The sequence below is a fragment of the Suncus etruscus genome, chromosome 2 (assembly GCF_024139225.1).
Source record: "Suncus etruscus isolate mSunEtr1 chromosome 2, mSunEtr1.pri.cur, whole genome shotgun sequence".
Lineage (NCBI taxonomy): Eukaryota > Metazoa > Chordata > Mammalia > Eulipotyphla > Soricidae > Suncus > Suncus etruscus.
In genome coordinates this window covers 23,029,857-23,049,552 of record NC_064849.1, presented here as the reverse complement: position 1 = coordinate 23,049,552, position 19,696 = coordinate 23,029,857, and the positions used below count along the sequence as shown (strand labels likewise).

Below are 19,696 nucleotides of genomic sequence, written 5' to 3'. Positions count from 1 at the left end.
TACCAACATTCATTTCAAGTCGATTACATGGCATTCATGAACACCTTTTCCCTAGCAGGCAAGCAGGAAGTTGAGTTACACATACTGAACCTGCTCTCCAAGAGCATAAAATCTACTTTTTTGCTTGTTTGTTTGAGGCCACAGTTGGCAGTGCTAGTGTTTACTCCTGGCTCTGTTCTCAGAAGACAATATGTTGGTACTGAGATTAAACTATGGTTGATCACATGCAAGGCAAGTGTTTTACTTCCTCAGGGACATTTAATCTAGAAGCGAAGGTGACGATTCAAATGAATGTTGCCATATTTGCTTTGTGACTCTGGAAAAGTGGCTTATCTTTGGTGTGGTTTCCTCATCTATAAAAAAGTGATCAGGCCTTTTCAACAGGACACTAAATTTGTAATATTGAGTCAGTACCTGGCACATCTCATCTTCAGGAAATACGGCCTTGGCTGGGGATGAGAAAAGTGCCAACCTCCATAGAAGTACAAAGAATTTTAATGAAGAAACAAGAACTGTTACAGCTGGTTGGGTAAACTTTAGAAAGGCTTTGAAGATTATTAAAATCTGACCTGATGCTGGGAGGAAAAATAGATGTCTGCAAGATGATGGCAACAATGACCAACACATGTCCTATGCTGCTCAAAGCACTTCACATGGGTTTCTCACTGAACACTTTTACCCGAACATACTTAATTCACAAAGAAAAATAACAAAGGCACAGGGAACCGAGATGACTCATCTGAAGTTCCACAGATGGTTGTGGGTGGAGCAATAACTAGGGCCAAGGGGTTTGGTTCCTGAACCTTGGCTCATAACAGTACAACACAGGTCAGGGAACAGAATGAAGGGTGGAGAGTGAGACCAAGAATGAGAAGCAGAAGATGAAGGAAAAAGTTAGTATTATTACGTTTGGGGACGGCAGCACAGGAGGAAAGAAATTGTTATTGTGTGATGGAAAAGGTTTAGGGGTGAAAGGGCAAAAAGGTTGAGGTATCACAGTGGCCATTCAGAGATTACAATGAGTAGCTTCCTTGAGCCCAGAGAAAACCTACAGATTTGAGCCTCGGTCTACAGGCCTGGGTTTTCTCACATCTCAGGATCCAGAGTACTTCACTTGCCATCCTCAAAATGATGCTACTGACCTTTGCCTTTTAATAGATTCATCTGAAAATCTTTTATTTTGGTATCTCTGCTCATCAGCTCTTAGTAATCATGTGCCCTTTTGAAAAAGGTTAGACTTGCATTTTTTTTTAACTTGAATATCATTGTGCTCATGTTTAATTAATCATATTGGCATCCAGATTGTGAAAAGTACTGCTGCAGAGTGCATTGAAGGAAGCCACACTCTTTCTTCTCTACCACACAAATAGCCATGAAAATGTACATTTTCCTTAGAACTCCAGTGCTAAATCTAATCAAATTACTTTGTAGGATTTTCCTCTCTTCTACGATCTTGGATATAGTTTTTCAAGGTCACAGTGTCTGACTCTCAACAGCCCAGAGCACTAGCATTTTGATTTAAGATTTCTTCCCTCCGCAAAACTGAACTAGATTGGATGGAATGACGGTTATTCAGTGTATATTATTCATTAGACTGCTTCATCATTACCCTTGGGCATATCTTTTCATTAACAGTTCAGAAAGAATGTCTCACTAAGACTTTCAGTTCCTAACTACTGACATTCACCCCTGCATGCAAAATTAGACAACTTGTTCCATCATTCAACCACAAATATCTCTTGTTTGGCAAAATATGATGAGAGGGGTGAGTGCTTTGTGCTAGGGTGAGGGAGGTGCCCATATTATCTCTCCAGGACAATATTAAAGACATTTAAGGGAATTTATTGCACACCCATTTCTGCCTCTTACCCAAAGAAGGGAAACCTAATATCTGCAAGAGGAATCTGGGTCCTCAATCTGTGAACCTGCCAACTGGTGAAAATGAGAGAAATATTTTGTTAACTACTAAGGCAGAAAGGAAAACCACTATGTATAAATATAGATCAGTGTTTTTAGCAGTGACGCTACTTAATTCTGGCATACTGTATGTATAACACTACCATAGAACTTTTTCACAGACTTGTGGGTTATGAACTGGCCTGCAAATTGGTCATGTGTGTGGACCCATGGCTGGAAACACTGATCTAGAGACGAATTCGCTCAGGTCAGAAAGAACTAAAGTACAGTACTGACCTTATTTTGTAAAATAAATCACTTGTTACTTTATAATAATTTCTGTATCACCTGCTAGGACCTTTTAAGTTTTGCTTCTATAAAAGTAGGCAACCACCAGTGAGAATAAAAAAAAAAAGAAAATATGTTAGCTTCTGTATCTATTCTCCTCTACCCTTATTTCAGAAACTCGTTAGAGTAATATTTGCTACTAGTTAGTAGTTATTTCAATAAAGAAAAGGCTTATTTAATCAGATATCTATTTATCAAGTATTAGTAGAGCATCTGTGAAGTGCTCAGCACTGTACAGAACTTGGATCACATTAGCAAAAGAACAAAACATATTCCTATAGTCTTAGTGCTTTATTGTCAAGGCACAGATAATTAATAAACATAACAAGTATAAAAATAATAATACCTAGGTCTGAAAATGCTCGGGTGAAAAGCAAAACTAAGATAAAAGTTAAGGGGTCAGAGCGGTGGCACAGCAGTAAGGTGATTTGCCTTGAACGCAGCTGACTTAGGATGACCTAGGTTTGATCCCCTGGCATCCCATGTGGTCCTCCAAGCTAGAAGCGATTGCTGAATGCATAGCCAGAAGTAACCCCTGAGCATCACCTCATGTGGCCCCAAAACAAAACAGACAAAAAGTTAAAGGAGAGGCAGGTAAAGGGCATAAGATATTGGGTATATGTGTGCAGTTAGGACAGGTTCTGTTAAAAGAGGGCGAGAAAAGAGGAAGAGGATAGGCAAGAGGGAGCAAAAGAGGGTAAGAAGAGAGCTGAGTGAAATGGAGGGGAGGAGAGAAGAGGGAGAGAGTGAAAGAGGGTGATAAGATAGAAGAGAAGAGGACTGAGGAGAGTAAACAATTGCCTTGCATGCAACTGACCTAGTTTCCCTGGCACTCCAGTCTGCCAACACTCTCCAGGAGTGATCCCTGAGTGCAGAACCAAGAGTAAGTCCTGAGCACTGCCAGGTATGGCCCCCAAACAAATAAAATAGAAATAGAAAGGAGGGGCTGGCATGATAGCATAGTGGTAGGGTGTTTAACTTGAATGCTGCCGACTTGGGACAGACCCAGATTTGATCCCCGGCATATAGTCCCATATAGTCCCCTAAGTCTGCCAGTAGCAAATTCTGAGTGCAGAGCCAGGAGTAACCCTTGAGCACCACTGGGTATGCCTCCCCCCTCCCCCCCCCCAAAAAAAAAGACCGAAGAAGAGAATGAAGTGAGAGTTTTAGTGCATATAACTGGTTGGAAGTGGAGGCCACAGGTAGAGTGGAGGCCACAGGTAGATTCAAGGCCCCAGGCAAGAAACTAGAGCATTCACATGTGGTGTGGCCTAGTCTGAAGGACTGGAGCAGAGGAAGGATGAGGTGGAGATATATTGATGAGGTCAGAGGTGGGGGCTAGCCTCCTCTAGAGGACTTTGAGTAGTGAGATATGGATGAGGAAAGGAGCCTCTGGCTTTAGGTTAGGAGTGGATAAGAGAGGAAGAAGAATGTGAGAAGCAGACCAAAAGATTTCGTTGAGTCACTTCAGAACACATGAAAGCCTTCTAGGTTAACCTGATTTGACTCCAGACTTTGACCAGGAACCGAAACCTACCCCAACCTCTGACCTCCATGGCCTTCTCTGATGCTCCTTCTCCTGTTCAGAAAACTTGACTAACAGCTCCAGATCTCTGAACAGTGTCTCCAAACAATGACTACTCCCATCTTAACCCACAGTTCCCTTTTGTGACAGGGAATCATGTCACAGAAGACAAATCAAAGGGCTAGTGCTGCACAGAGGCAAACAGAGGTATGGAATGTTACAGAAGCCATCAGTTATTATTCCAACAAACCTCTTCCATGACAAACCTGCATTCTCAATGGCATCACAAAGATGCCGAAATATCTCATTAGTGGTGGTCTGGCCATACATTGGAATTATTGTGAGCAGCTCCACTGTCAATTCAAAATTGCAATCAACACCACGGACATAAATTGTGAGCTGTGCAGTGTCTGTTATATCTGTGCCCTCGTCAAGAGCAACTGAGTATGCATCAAAACATTTGGCTTTCTCACACAGTTGATGATAAATGTCACTTGACATGTCAGAAATGTGCTCTGCCACAGTGTTGGTAGAACAGCTGATTTTGCTAAACTGATCTTTCTTTCTGGACAGATAATACTTGCAGCCTGTAACATGCATTTTTCAACAAACTTTCCTTCTGTGAATAGTTTCCCTGCCTTAGCAATCATCTCACTAACCATGTAACTAGCTTCGACTGATGCAACATTCTCTTTGGTTGCTTTCTTGAAGAAATCTTGTTGCCTCATTAGACATGTTTTAAGACTGGCAACCCACTTGGCTCTCTCATTTCCTTGATATTTTGCACATTCCTCAGCATGTTTAGTTGAATAATGGCGTTTCAAGTTGTATACCTTGTGCACTGCAACTTTCTCTGAGCAAATAAGACATGTGGGGATGCCCCTATGCTCATCAAAGAAATACTGCGTCTCCCACTTTTCCTGAAATTGTCTGTGCTCATCATCAATCATTCTCTTCACTGCAGGCTTTGATGAACTCATGATGAAGGTATGACAAAATCTAATTCTGTAATAAAGTTCTTTCCCTTCTCTCCCTTAGGCCTCCGATAATGCAAGGGACAGCAGGCAGGAGCAGCAGAAATGATGTCTGCGCTAGGCACAAAGTATTCATGATTATTCGCTTACCAAATATTCACAATAAAAAATCGCATTAGTAAGAAAAAAAATCGCATTCAACATTTGCATACCCTCAAACGAAACCACTTGGGGTATGCGAGTGTTTAATGCGATATTTTTTCTTACTAACGCGATTTTTATTGCGATTATTCGGTAAGTGAATAATCGCGAATACTGCGATATTTGAAGGCCGGCCACAGGCCACAAAATGATGTACGGAGGGACGCAAAGAGCCCACAGGCCGCAAGTTTGAGACCCCTGACCTAAAGCATCTGAGATGTAGACTGAAATTTCCCTGTCAACACTAGTTCTTCCATCTGGGGCTCTCCTTTCCTTAAAATTCTCTTGTCCACTTTTACCACCTCAACTGGTAAAACAGTTTTTAGTCCAAGGTATAAATTCTACAGAACAATAATGGATCGTGGACAACCAGGGCTCTTGTCTGGCTCCATGGTCAACTAATATCTGTGCAGTGAAGATTTGAATATGAACCAATGGATAAAGTTGCGATGATATTTTTCACCTTCTGTGCATAATCTGGAAAGAGGTGGTGGCATATTTAATTAGATTTTCAAAGGGAACTAAAATCCAACCATTGGCCAAGGCAATTTTGAATCTTCTTTCAGCTTGAAACTACCTGTAAACTTCCCTTTTCATGTAGTGAGAAGTAGCTACATGCTAGTTCACAGGAGGAAGATTGCTGAATGGACGCTTCTGGCAGAAACTTCCACTTTCTACAAGTGAGCCTTATCTGATTGATTGGGCTACATCAATCAAATTTGTGGGAGAAACATGACGAAAGTAGACCCAGGATGCAATGTGCATGAGAAAGAAGTAGGACTATATCAGTTTACCTGAAACTCCTCAAGATATGAAGAAGCAGATATTGTCCTGGGGGATTTCCTTGACTTTACCTGGATGCAAAGTAAAGACAATGTTCATGAGAGAAAGAGAAGACACTCTGCTGGGCCCCTGACCCCTGAGAATGCCAACAGAAGTTATGGCATTTTACATGGTCCTCTGCTACCTGGCTATAGATAAGTAAGTGTATGGAATGGTGAGTTGCTATTTGGAATCATTTATCAACAACTCCCCCATGGTGGTTTCTGGAAACCGAATGAACTATTACAAACGGAAGGGCATAGAGAAAGGTCATAGCAGAGGTAACAAAGGGCCCACAGCACTGGGAGCAAAGGGCAAGAGGGGTGGGGGGCAGTGATATACAGAAAGCAGGGTAAGAATGGGACAGAGTTCTAATGACACTTTTTTACAAATGAGGTACCTGAAAAAAGACCAGGGACCTGAAGTCCAGGAGTGAGCAGGGCCAAGCTCCTTGCTGAGTCTCCACAGAAGATTCCTTTCTCGCTCCTTCAGCTCCTGTTAGACACAACACGGCCAGGATCTCTCCTACCATTGCTTTTGTGGTAATATATCCTGGTCCCTGCATGCCCACCCAGGAGTCTCTTCTTTTTCTCAGACAACACTAGTCATTACATGAGAGCCTGACTCCTACAAAAAAAAAAAAATCCAAGCATAGACTTGAATGTTAAGCCAACTAATCCTTCTCGTAGCCTTTCAAAATAGGTGCTATGCTCACCTCCGCTTTACAGGTAAAGAAATGAGGTGGAGAGTTTGAAGCTCAGGCTCACAACTTGAGCCAGATGTGGTGCTTGTCACTGTAAAGGCACCCAGGGATGATAATTTGAAGACACTGGTCACCACTTCCTAAAGATACAGACACACATACAGCGCCACGTCTCCATCCAAAGCAGAATGGATAGACTGTTGCTACAGTTAGGTGTATCTGGAGCAATTGATCTACAGAAAAGGTTGAAAGTTGCTAGATAGTTACTTAGAAATAAAAGCAAATGTTGGTTGGCTTGAGTCAAATGGGGTTTTCACGTGTCCTTTTGACCACCTGCTAGGCCACTGAAACCAGTGATTTCAACCATGTAGTATGTACTCACATTCCAGTCTGGGCTTTCCAGAGAAGTCCATTAACTGCAGATTGAGTTTAATCATAATTGTGGTTGTCTTCATTCTCACACACTCAGGGGAGAAATGGGGATTAGGTATTCTCAGATTAATCAGAATAATCATCTCTATGCTTACTGAAAAGCCAGGTGCCCCAAATGGGGATATTTTCTCATTCACTTCTAGCCACAGAGGAATGAATCATCAGGATACTCAGGGCTGGGCTGGTGACTAATCACCCAGCAGTAGGTGATCCTAACAGTAAAAGTGGCTGATTGCTGTAAAAATCTGTCCTAGAGACTTTCTGACTACCCCTCCAGTCTCATCATATGCAACTTAATTTTGGAAGGGGGAGGAGGCTTTTGGGTGCTCAGGAATTGCTCCTGGCTCTGTGCTCAGGAATGAATCACTCTTGGTGGGCTCAGGAAACCATATGGGATGCCAGTATTGAGCCTGGATTGGCTGCTTGCAAGGCAAACACCCTTCCCGGGGTGCTATCACTCTGACCCCAACAACTTAATTTTTTGTTCATTTTGGATGAGTCCTGGCTCTGTGATCAGGGCATCATTCCTGGTAGGGCTCAGGTGGAGATGGAATGTCGGGGACTGAACCCTGATTGCTGCATGCAAAGCAAGTACCCTACCTGCTGTACTATATTGCTTAGGGCCTCTCATGTGGGACTTTGTAACTTGACAGTCTGCATATCCGGGAGGACCCATTTATAGAGTAGCAATGACCTTGATGAATGTGAAGGATGCTTCCACATGTGGGAGGGAGGCTGGAGTAGGCTCCTTCTGACTAATGTCTACAATGGAAAAAGATGCTTTAAGCACATGGCCCTGAGAGTCAAAACCTCAGCCTAGACCAGCCTGGTAACATTCTAAGGTGATTGTCTCCCCAAGAGGGGGGTGGGCACATCTGCTGATTTGTCTCTTTTCTCCTGCAAGGTGAACACCCAGTAGACAGTATCAAGCAGGTGGGGGTGGGTTAGAGTCAATGCAATTCCCCTTGTGTCCCAGCTTCTGCAACATCCAACTCTGGGGACTCAACAAAGCTCTTCATCTAGAAAATGGGTTCCATCATGAAGCTGCAGGCTACAGGGAAGAGTGAGCGTCATTGCTGAGTGTAGACTGCTGTGGTCCTGGAATGACCTAGTGTCCATGGGTGTTTGTGGGCTCAGGGAATGTCTGTGTTCCTTCCCATTATTCAGTAGCTCCTTACCAAAGAATATGCCATTGTGCCTTTCTCATTTCTAATTCACATTTGCTGAGACACCAAAAGGAGACAGGGACTTCCATAGTTTGGAAGCCATTCCTGACTGTGTTCAGAGCTCTGCACTTAAGAATAACCCCTGGCTGAGCTCAGTGATCATTCCTGATGAGCTCAGTGGACATAATAGGAGATGCTAGGGAAAGACCCCAGGTTGGTGCATGCAAGGCAAACATACTAAGGCTATATACTGTGGCTCTGGCCCGGGCCAGGGTGTTTAAAAGACTCATTTTAAATTGCTCTTGCTGTGCTCTTGGAAAGGAGTGTAGAGACAGGGTTGTTTTCTTTTTCTGTAGGCCTAAGATGCCTGTGGGGGTCTCTTTTTTGATCAAGAGAGTAGGTTGTTGTGCCCACAGGGCCTCTTTCTTTCCGCTGGACCAGAAGGGAAGGCCCCTTTCTCTTCTTAGTAACCCAGAGAACAACGTTCCATTGACAGCGTGAATGGGCCATTTCTTAGCCTCTTCCTGCTCTAGACGCAGAACCTGTTCTCTTGTGGCTTCCAAAGGCGATGAGTTTGCTAAAGGCACCCGGGGCGCCAAAATCCCTGATTGTGCCACAAATGAAGGAGGAATTACATGCCAGGCCATGTTCGTGTGATCTCACACAAGGCAGGCCATATTACCTATGACCTCAGACATACCAGGCCACATTCCATGAGACCTCAGACATGCCAGGCCCTGTCTGATCTCTCCAACACCAGGCCATGTTTCCTGTGATCGCTCACATACCAGACCATATTCCCTCACATACCAGATCATGTTCCCTATAATCTCTGACAATTACAAGACTTAGTAGACCTTCCCCTGATCCCCATACTTGAGCCTATCCTACCCATTCGGCAGCATTCTCTCCTTTCACACCTTCCTGCTACCCTACTCAGATTCACTTTCTAGACCACTGAACACCCTGCCTGTTTCTATTAATCTATGGGAAGGAAGGAAGGAAGGAAGGAAGGAAGGAAGGAAGGAAAGAAGGAAGGAAGGAAGGAAGGAAGAAGGAAGGAAGGAATGAACAAAGGAAGAAAGGAAGGAAGGAAGGAAGGGAAAGGAAAGGAAAGGAAAGAAAAGGAAAAAGGAAAGGAAAGGAAAAAGGAAAGGAAAGGAAAGGAAAGGAAAGGAAAAGGAAAAGAAAAGGACAGGAAAAGAAAGGAAAGAAAAGGAAAGAAAGAAGGAAGGAAGAAAGGGAAAGAAGAAAGAAGGAAGGAGGGAGGGAGAACAGAAAGAAGGAAGGAGGGAGGGAAAACAGAAAGAAGGGAGGAAGGAAGAAGGAAGAAAGGGAAGGAGCAAGGAAGGAAGGAAGAAAAGAAAGAAAGAAGGAAAGGAGGAAGGAGTGAGTCTGGTTTCCCTCTAAACCCAGGAGACACTTTGTTGTTAAGTGGGTAACAAACTTGTGATCCTGCTGAGTCTCCAGAGAAGCTGGGGCTTGCCTCAACCAACCCAGAGTCTACGTGAAGCAGCCAATAGGAACACTTGTAACCTTCCCAAGTCAGGGCACAGAAGGGGAAGACCTGACCCAGTGGGGGGGGGGGGGGTCGGGGTCACACCTAGGCAAGTGGACTGGTGGCTGGTGTCTCTACCTATCCTGGGGTCTCTAGGGACTCTGAAGCTGGTACCAGCCACCCCACTCCCACCACAGCATTTGGTACTAGGGGCCTTGGTTCGGTTCAGGTATCAGTTTTTTGGCTCAGTCCTCACAGGGTGCCCAGAAAGCAGTCGATGTTTCCAGGAACAGCACTATCTGCCATTTCTCTGTAGGGTTCCTACACCTCTTTCTTTTCTATCTGACTGCTTCTCGCAAATTAAAAAAAAAAAAATGAGCCAGGAAATGTTTAAAATAATCAAACCACAGCAAAGAAAGGTGCTCTCAAAAGAAGCAAAGGGTGAGACAAATCAAGAGGCTATTGTTCCACTATACTTGGCTGAGTCTGAAACTCTGAGGCCCGAGGGGGGAGTTAATGGCACCAGCATTACTTTCTTTTTTGCTTGACTTAAACGGATCTTAAAAATGAGCTTCGGCTCTGGGGCCACTAACTGGAAAAAAGCACACACCCCATGCTAATAAAAAGGGGAAGCCCCGCAGCTTTAGTTTTTGTACTTTCTGCAACATTCCCTGTGGTTAGGGATAAAAATCTTCTGCATTGTCCAAATCAAGTTTTTAGGCAGGTGGGAGCTGATGGAAAGGAAAGTCTTAAGACTAGAGAACAGAAGGTTTCTTCACACCCCAGGCTCACATGTTTAAAATGGAGTACTTGGAGTTGGACTGGGATTGGTAACTGAGAAGCTCGGTGCTAAACAGAGCTTTCAGCAGTCTGAGATATTTGAAGCTGATAGAAGACTGGTCTTGAGGGCCACTTACATTCATTCCTGACCACTACTACCTTAGCATAGCGGAAGCTGCCGAGCAGGTGCACAGCAAAACTCCTTGCATAGTTCAAAATAATTAGTATTATTTTTTTTGGCCACATCCGGTGATGTTCGGGGATATTCCTGGCTATGTGCTCAGAAATTTCTCTGGCTTGGGGGACCATATGGGATACTGGGGGATCGAACCTCGGTTAACTTAGGTTAACCTGTGCAAGGCAGATGCCCTACTGCTTGCGGCATGGCTCCAGCCCCTCCAAATAATTATTCTCAAATCAGACCTTTTCATCCACAAGCAAAGAAAACAACAGTGAATTCAAACAGATAGACTATTAAACCACCATCAAAGGGCTGAGATGAACAGCCTCAGTTCATTTGCCCCCCACCTCCTTTTCAAACCCATGGAACCTGGTATCCACATCTAGTGGCCTGAGGTTGGGGACTGTCTCTGGATACTGGCCTCACCAGGGCACAGAAGGACCATCTCACAAGGAAGGGACCTGGGTGTGCAGAGGGTGGGGTGGGTGAGCATGAGTTGGCAACTTCCACTGCTGCCTCCCTGGGGCCTCTCCAAACACCAGGGTTTGCTCAGGACTTTTCCTCTGAGTCATCCTGAGAGATAAGATGGGCACAGCCAGGCGGGATTTTCGAATCTTTACTCTCACGAGGTTGATTTCAAAATCAGCAAGTTCCTTAACAAACTTCTGCTTGCTTTTGCCAGAGCTGGAATCATTCTGGGAAGCCAAACAGCAGAGCCACATAACCAGAAAGCAGGATGTTGTTGTGGTAGATCAGAGGGCCTTTCTTCTCTGGCTTCCCCATGGCTGCATCTATTATTCATTGAACCAACATTTACAGGGCCCCTTCAAAGCATTCAGCCCCACACTCAGTGTTGGGAAAGTAATGGTGAGCCAGTTAGACCTGTCGTCCCCCCCCTTTTTTTAGTGTCATGGGGGGGTAGGGACAGGAACTTGAACTGTTTCTCCAAGAAGCATAAATACTTATATAGTAGCAGATACTCTTAAGGCAGGGTGCAGGATATAAGGAGCCCTATTCTGGGGTCTGATGTGGCTGCCATGTTAGCATCTCTGAAGGGAGTTTCTACCCTGCAAATCCCACAAGTAGGGTCTAAAATCAGTGTCTGGAAGCATAAGTTGTTTTCTTGCTGCCAGATCTTGATTAGAATGCCACTTAGTTCGGGGGCTTCATTTCTGGCTTTGAGCAAGCCAGAATTTCTAGCCTCAGTTTTCTTATCTGCAAAGGAGGATCATAATACCTCCTTCTGCATTGTTATGACCCTTCAGGAGATTAAAGTAAATACAGAGTCTTACTTGGCACACTGCAAATTTTCTTAAGGATTAAAAATAAAGTTGAAAACTACTTGGCTATTACATATGGTCTGAAAAAGCCCAAACTAAGTAAGTCTTAAAGACTTTCAATTTCACTTGGAGAAGTCACCTGTACTTGATCTACCTACACAGATCCAGAGTCTGGAAATACCTCTGCCTCTTTAAATGACAACATAACAATGAAATAACCACTTATTAAGCAGCTTGTATAAGATGCTACAGCTATGCAATCTGATTTTGGAATTTATCAGATTATAGGCCATAGAGAGATGAACAAACAGAAACTTACTAACAACAAGTAAGCATTACTTGTCATTTATATATAGAAACCAAGAAGCCAGCCATGGACTGTAAGCACACTGATTGTAAAAACTAAGATATAGTGTCTTGTATTTAGCAAGAGTGAACTGGTAAGGAAGTTCTTTATCAAGGATAGGCCATATCAGTATCCTCACATTTGGAATATCTCAGGGTTCCACCAACAGTGCCATCCCAGTCGACTGTAAGTCAAAGGTCTTGGGGAAAAGGTCTTGTGAAAAGAGTCAAGGTTTAACTTTAAGAGATTCCCACAGGTGAGTGATGAGTCCCATGACAAAAAAATACAATGAATCTGTAAATATTCTTTTTTGTTTGTTTTTTTTGGGCACCTGGTGACACTCAGGGGTTACTCCTGGCTATGTGTTCAGAAATCTCACCTGGCTTGGGGGATCATATGGGTTGCCAGGGATTAAACCCAGGTCCATCCTGACAAATGCCTTGCAGCTGTACTATATAGCTCCGGCCCCATCTGTAAACATTCTTGAGTATAGAGTGAAAATAAATTAAATGTCATAGCAAGGTGATAGGAAGGCAATATAATAGTTTGAGGTTTTTCCAGTAGATGAAAACATACATCCTGTCTCTTTGTCATGAATTTTACCAAATATTAAGTGTGGGGACATTTATTTTTATGGAAAGATTTCAAAGCTGGAAGATAGTTTAGAGATTAGGGCACATGCCTAGTTATGCCTGCCCTAGATTCCAATCCCCACTAACACAGGCCTTAGTGAAGATCTGAAGGTTCTTTTGAGCAATATGAGGATGGACTTGGTGGTCCCTGGGCCATCCCAGAGTATATCACATCCTGGGGCTTAGCAATGACCCATGAGTCAGGTTGGCTTAGTATCATCTGGGGTAGCATGTGAATACTGCCTATGAGGCACGCTCCTTCCCCCAGAGTTGGAATACCACAACCGGGGAACATAAGTATCTGAGCATCATACTGACCCACCGTGAGCCCCAAATCAATGTGCATTCAGGTACCAAGACTGAAGACTGTGACTCTGGACTTTAGAGTTTGGATAGCAGGCTGGCACTTGTTTGACATATGGTTGAACTTTATTAGAACCCTAAGATCACACAGGGTCCCCCAAACACTGTCGACTGCCAGGTGTGATCCCTAAACAGAGCCAGAGTAAGCACTGAGCACTGCTGGACATGGGCTACCCTTACCCCAACAAAAGCAAAACCACAACCAACCCATATGAGTGAGACCTCTTGTGAGCACCTCCACCAAGCATGTATATGCTTACTGCTCATTGCAACAAAGAGGTGTGTGTGTGTGTGTGTGTGTGTGTGTGTGTGTGTGTGTGTGTGTGGTGGGGGGAATCAAAAACCATCACTGTTTTAGAACATGCTGTGAGTTTGTGAATATAGACAACAATCATCAGTGGTTTCATAGTATAAAAAGATGGGATTCAATTTTGCGAATCACAGAAGATAAATATAATTTTGTCTCAAACAACTGAACTTCTAGGCAAACCAGCTACAACTAACAACTTTGTTATTGTTTGTTGTTTTGGGGCTAAATGTAGATGTGATCAGGACTTACTCCTGGAGGAGCTCTGGGACCATACAATGTGCTTTTGGGATTTAACCCAGGTTAGATACATGTAAGGCAAGTGCGTTTCTCACCTCTTCATCTCTCTGATCCCCTGACACTAGGAATTTTTCTTTTTGGAGCCATGACGCACTTGGTAGTGCTTAGAGCTCACTCCTAGCTCTATATTCAGGAATCACTCCTGGCAGGCTAGGAAGACCACATGGGATACCAGGGATCAAAGCTGGGCTGATTACATGCAAGGCAAGTGCCTTACCCACTATACTATTGCTCTCTCCCAACTACCAATTTTTAAGCCAGAGAGAACAGAGGAAAAAGTTAAATGACAGAGACTATAGAAAGTGACACCACGAAGGTCCCAGTTCCTATAAGAAATGAATTGCAAGAAAAAAATATAAAAGAGATGGAGGCAAATTTATAGACTGCCAGAGTTCTTAGGAAGATACATTACCCAACAGTGGAGTATTAATTCCCAAACCTTAGACAGTCCTTTTGAACATTTAATAAGCAAATTACCAACTTGGATGCTGAAAGGATATATTAGATAATTTTAAGGAATCATTTTAAGGAGTCATTTTAACGGTCTTTGGTTAAGCTGAAAAATAAAGAATTATCCTATTTTCTACAATGCACACTAAAATTTGCATGCAGATAAGTGGTATAATGATAGCCTGGGTTTGCTTCAAATCAGTAGAGGTGAAGAGGATAGAACACTTTGATTTAGGGTTACATGGAATTAGCTGAGATGATTGTGGATGAACCATAAATTCATGACAGTTTGACATTTTCTTTTCTTTTCTTTTTGGTTTTTGGTTTTTGGGTTGACCCGGCAGTGCTCAGGGGTTACTCCTGGCTCTACGCTCAGAAGTCACTGCTGGCGGGCTCGGGGGACCATATGGGATGCTGGGATTCGAACCATTGTCTTTCTGCATGCAAGGTAAACACCTTACCTCCATGCTATCTCTCTAGCCCCCAGTTTGACATTTTCTACAATAGAAAAAATTAAAAAATCTGGGGCCAGATGAGGAGGACTGGTCCATGGTAGGAAGCTTGCCACAAAGAGTGGAGAGTGCAGTTAGAGTAGAGAAGGGTCTACTATAAAAGTAATAGTTGGAACTGATCTCTGGGCAAGAACTGGGTGCTGAAAGGAGATAAAGTGAGATGGATGGCACCCCTTCATTAACAGTCATGCAAATCAGTCAAAAGAGAGAGAAAGCAAGCAAAAAAGTACACGTGTGAGAGCAAAACAGAAAGAGAGAGAGAAGTAAAATACCTGCTCCAGAAGCAGGTAGGGGAGGTTGGGAGGGAAGAGAGCATCAGGGAGAGTAAGAAGAAAACTGGGGACATTGGTCGTGGGAAATGCGCACTGGTGAAGATTGTACATTGTATAATTAAAACTCAATCATGAACAACTTTATCTGTGGAACAAAAACTATTATGAACAACCTTGTAACCATGGTGTTTAAATAAAAAAAAACAAAAACATACACACCATCAGAAAAAAAAAATTCTGGGGCCTGAGAGATAGTACAGTGGACAGAGAGCTTGCCTTGTAAGTAGTTGTCCTGGGTTTGATCCTAGGAATCCCATATGGTTCTCTGAGTAACACCAGGAGTAATACCTGAGTGTAGAACCATAAATAAGCCCAGGGCACAGGTGAGTATGGATCTATATATTAGAAACTATTATGGGGCTGGCTGAAAGAAATCTTAGGATGTTCATATGCAAGGAAATCACCCAAACGGTTTTATGATCTCTCTGGTCCCCATCAACCCCTTTTCAAATATCAAATATGAGCTATTATTAACAGCATTTTGCTAATCTCAAATACTCCTTGGTCATTTCTTTTGATCACATGCCTGGGAGGCTGGCCTTGGATTCTAATCGTGCTTTCTCATACCCCAGTTTACCCAGGAGCTTCAGCCTTCTGGAACTCTCTGTATCCCTTCAAGAAACAAGAAACAAGAAACAGCTGGCTGTGGATCCTTGTGTGGTTGGGGTTTGGCAGTCTGCGTTGGAATCCCAGGAGAGACTAACTAGGACAGACTAACTCCGTTCCCCACCTCCCCCCCTCGGCTGAACTTTTAGATTTGTAAAATGGGTAGAACATCCATGAAATGTGATAGGAAAACACACCCATTCCATAGGAACTGAGGGGGTGGGGGGGGAGAGAGAGAGAGAGAGAGAGAGAGAGAGAGAGAGAGAGAGAGAGAGAGAGACAGACAGAGACAGAGAGAGACAGAGACAGAGAGAGAGAGACAGAGAGAGAGACAGAGAGAGACAGAGAGAGACAGAGAGAGACAGAGACAGAGAGAGACAGAGACAGGGACGGATGGAATCCAAGGTAAGTTGTCGGGTCGTTAATTGGAGAGTGTCCCCAGCAAACACTATCCAAGAGCAGGATTTCCAAGATTTAGAACCAAGATGCAACAAAGCAATTTCCCTCAGATTGTCCAGGAGGATGAACTGCCTGCAACCATGAAGCAGGGTACTGGGGACACGGAAGTCTGTCATTCAGCTATGACTTGCTATACACACAAGACCCACCAGTCTGTCCCAACTCAGCCCCATTATCTTGATCTACCTCTCCCCTTCCCCAGGACCCACAATATCTGAGTTTGGAAGCAAGTGCTTAAAGCTGGGGGTTGAGCCTGAGGATTTTGTGTCCTGAGGCTGGCTTGGACAGGCAATGCTCAACATCCTACCAGCGCCTCCCTAACTCACCTCGAACTAGAAAATTCCAACTAGAAAATTTCCATTTGAAAAACTCAAATGAATGAACGAGGCAAGGGCCAAGAAGAATCCCAGTTCCGAACTGTGCTTGGCAGTGATGGGAGAACAACTCTGACACTCAGGCAAGGGAGAGGAAGGGAGAGGAAGAAGGGAGAAGGATGCTTTGAAAGGGGAGGCAAGGAAAGAGTTTGTAACTTGGCAGCCCTGGACTCAAGAATCAAGAGATTCAGGGCCTGAGAGATAGCACAGAGGTAGGATGTTTGCCTTGCAAGCAGCCGATCCAGGACTGCCGGTGGTTCGAATCCCGGCATCCCATAGGGTTCCCTTGAACCTGCCGGGAGCAATTTCTGAGCACAGAAATTGGTGTGCCCCCCAGAACAAAACAAAACAAAACAAAAAATCAAGAGATTCCAATCAGATCAATTCAAGAGATTTGAACCCAGAGAGACGGACTCATCCAGTCCCGCGCTGATCCCTGCGACTCCGACGCAACTGCAAACGCTGATTGTGCGTTGACTTCCCATCCTCAACCTCAGCACCATCATCACCACCACCACCACCACCACCTAGAGGGGGAGGGCCTCGGCGCGAGCGGCTGCAGCGACTCCTCCCGACCAGCAGGGGGCGCGCGACGACACTTGGCCTGGGGCCGCCCGGGGCGGGCCTCCTCTTGCCGTCCGCCCGCCTGGCCTCGACTGTTCCCCGGAGGAGAAGTCGGGAAGGTGGCGGCGGCGGCGGCGGCGGCGGCGGCGGCAGAGGCGGAGGCGACGCTCGTCCCGGCCCGCGCGGCGCGTCGTTGGTAGAGCCGGCCCGCCCGTAGGCGTCCGCGCGAGAGTCTCCGTCGGCGGAGTGGAGTGGAGTCGGGCGAGGGCGAAGGCGGCGGCGGCGGCGGCGGCGGGTCGGGCCCTCGCGGGCGGCGGCCCGTGGGAGCGCGGGGGCCCCCGGCGCAGCGCCCGGCTCCCGGCTTGGCCCGGCCGCGGCGGCGGTGGCGGCGGCCATGGCGGCCAGCGCGAAGCGGAAGCAGGAGGAGAAGCACCTGAAGATGCTGCGGGACATGACGGGGCTGCCGCACAACCGCAAGTGCTTCGACTGCGACCAGCGCGGCCCCACCTACGTCAACATGACGGTCGGCTCCTTCGTCTGCACCTCCTGCTCCGGCAGCCTGTGAGTGCCGGGCCGGGGGCTGGTGGAGCCAAGCCCGGCGCCGGGCTGGGTTGGCCCGGGTCCGAGTGCAACAGGGGCCGTCCCCCCATCTCACCCCCGGCAGTTGCGCCACGCTCGCGACCCACGATCGCTGTCTCCCCCCACCCCAGCCAGGTCGTGGGCCAGGCCTGCCGTCTTGGGGGCTTTGCAAAGGGGGCGCCACTTCTTTGCACCCCCCTCTTTTCTGGCACCCCTCTGGCAGGCTTAGGCTGCACCCTGATGGGGGGCCCCCTCGCAGGCCCCTCTGGGTTGGGCGTTTTTTTGCGCCTCCTTTGTGTGTCCTCCGCCCACCCCTCCACCACCCACCCCACTCCCATGGCACCTGCGTGCAGCTTCTCCCCTCCATCCCCGGAGGAGTGGGCCGTGGTGATGGTAGGGGGGGGGCTCTCATGTTCATCGGGGTGGTGGAGAATCGGGGTCTCCCTGGCCTCTGGTGGTGGAGGGGGGGTCCCCCGAATGCAGAGGAAGCCCATACCGGGGGAGATGATGATGCTTTGCATCTTGGTGAGTGGAGAGGTGGAGAGGTGGGGTCCCCTGGGAAAAAGTTGGGAGAGGTTGTAATCCTGGGAGGTTACAAAGGAGGCGGAGCTGCTTTTAGGGGGTGGCTTTTCAAGGTTTCTTGATGGGGTGCTCAGAGACACTGAGCTCTTAGAGGCAGAGACAGAGATAGAGAGACTCCCAGGCAGGCCCCCTGGGTAAAAGGGCGCGTGTGGCTGGAAAGGCACAAGCTGTTAGAGGAGGCGCCAGCGCCCCCACTCCGCATTGTTGGGTGTCCTAGGGTGGGGGGCAGTTTCCAAGGCGAGGCTTAGGGGTGGCGGCTGCATGGCTGCATTGTGACCCTCCCTTTCCCCGGCTGAGATTCACACACACACACACACACACACACACACACCCTCACCCTCATCCCTGTCCCAGCCTCAACAGGCCCACCCCAAGGTTCCATCGTTTTTTTTTGCTTAGTTAGAATAAAAAATAAAAGCTTGATTGTTGGTATGAGCTGTCTGTACCCGGGAAATCCGCTTCTGAGCCTTCGCCCCAGGATTTGGGGAGCTGAGGATGTGTAGGACAACTTATGTAATAATAAACTCTCTTGGATTCTGAAGAAGTGATGACGAAGTGATAGTGTAGTTCTTAGAAACGTTGTGGAATCCAAGTGTTTCTTTCCTAAAGAAAATGTTTTTTGAGTTAGTAGCATTCCATTAAATACTTTCACATAACCTTATTCCTCCCCCTCCCCCCCAAAAAAAATAACCCTTTGTAAAATTAATATTCAGGCAAGATACCATAGCTAGACTAGAGGGGAATTCGTATTTGGAAAAGACATGCCCAGTAGTGTAAAGTTGTGTGTGTGTTTTAATTAAATTTTGGGAAGGCATTTATTTCTGGAACTAGTATATTTGCCTCCTAGGTTGTATGTGAAACCTTAATACTACCAAAACAATTTTGTTCTCAATTATTACATATCATTAGAAGTGCTAATGCATAAGAGGAAACATGTAGATACTTAATATTTTAGGACAGCCCTTTAGCTCAGAGGTGATTTAAGATTGTGTTGGATTTTAATCTGGGAAGCTTTCTGAAAAGTTGATAGTAGTGCGATCGAAGCACAAGGTAACCATTGAAGTTTTTGTTCCTTAGTTTTTATTTACAAACAAAGTTAAGTAATCTGTGTTGGGCACAGCTTCGTTCTAAAATGAAGTTAATGGTCATTTGTTTAGTCTGTATTTGACATTCTGAACTCAGTGTGCATTGCCTTTCTTCAAGACAGGTTTGTTGAAGGATTTTTTATTGGGGAAAAAATTCTGAATTTCTAGCATTTCTGTACAACCCTTCAAAAGAAAGACGTGTAAAACTCAAGAACTATCCACGTATCAGAACATTGTGTAGAAAGGGTTTTTTTTTGGTTTGGGGCCACACCTGGTACTGCTCCAGCTTATTTCCGACTCTGCTCTCGGGTACATCCTATTGCCAGGCTGGTGCGGGAACAGATGGAACCCAGGTCTGCAGTGTGCAAGGCAAAGGCCTTCCTTAACCCATTGTACTCT

The 19,696-nt window shown here is 45.6% G+C and overlaps 1 protein-coding gene across 8 annotated transcripts in view; it reads left to right on the top strand.

Annotated features, from left to right (window-relative positions):
- Nucleotides 1-17,431: 17,431 nt before the first annotated feature.
- AGFG1 (ArfGAP with FG repeats 1) overlaps nucleotides 17,432-19,696 on the top strand; it is a 77,452-nt gene continuing 75,187 nt past the window's right edge. For all 8 annotated transcript variants that reach the window (XM_049768310.1, XM_049768309.1, XM_049768308.1 and 5 more), the window contains exon 1: nucleotides 17,432-17,612. In XM_049768310.1, the coding sequence (XP_049624267.1) occupies nucleotides 17,446-17,612 (167 nt within the window). In that variant the 5' untranslated portion in view covers nucleotides 17,432-17,445. The remainder of the gene's footprint in view (nucleotides 17,613-19,696) is intronic.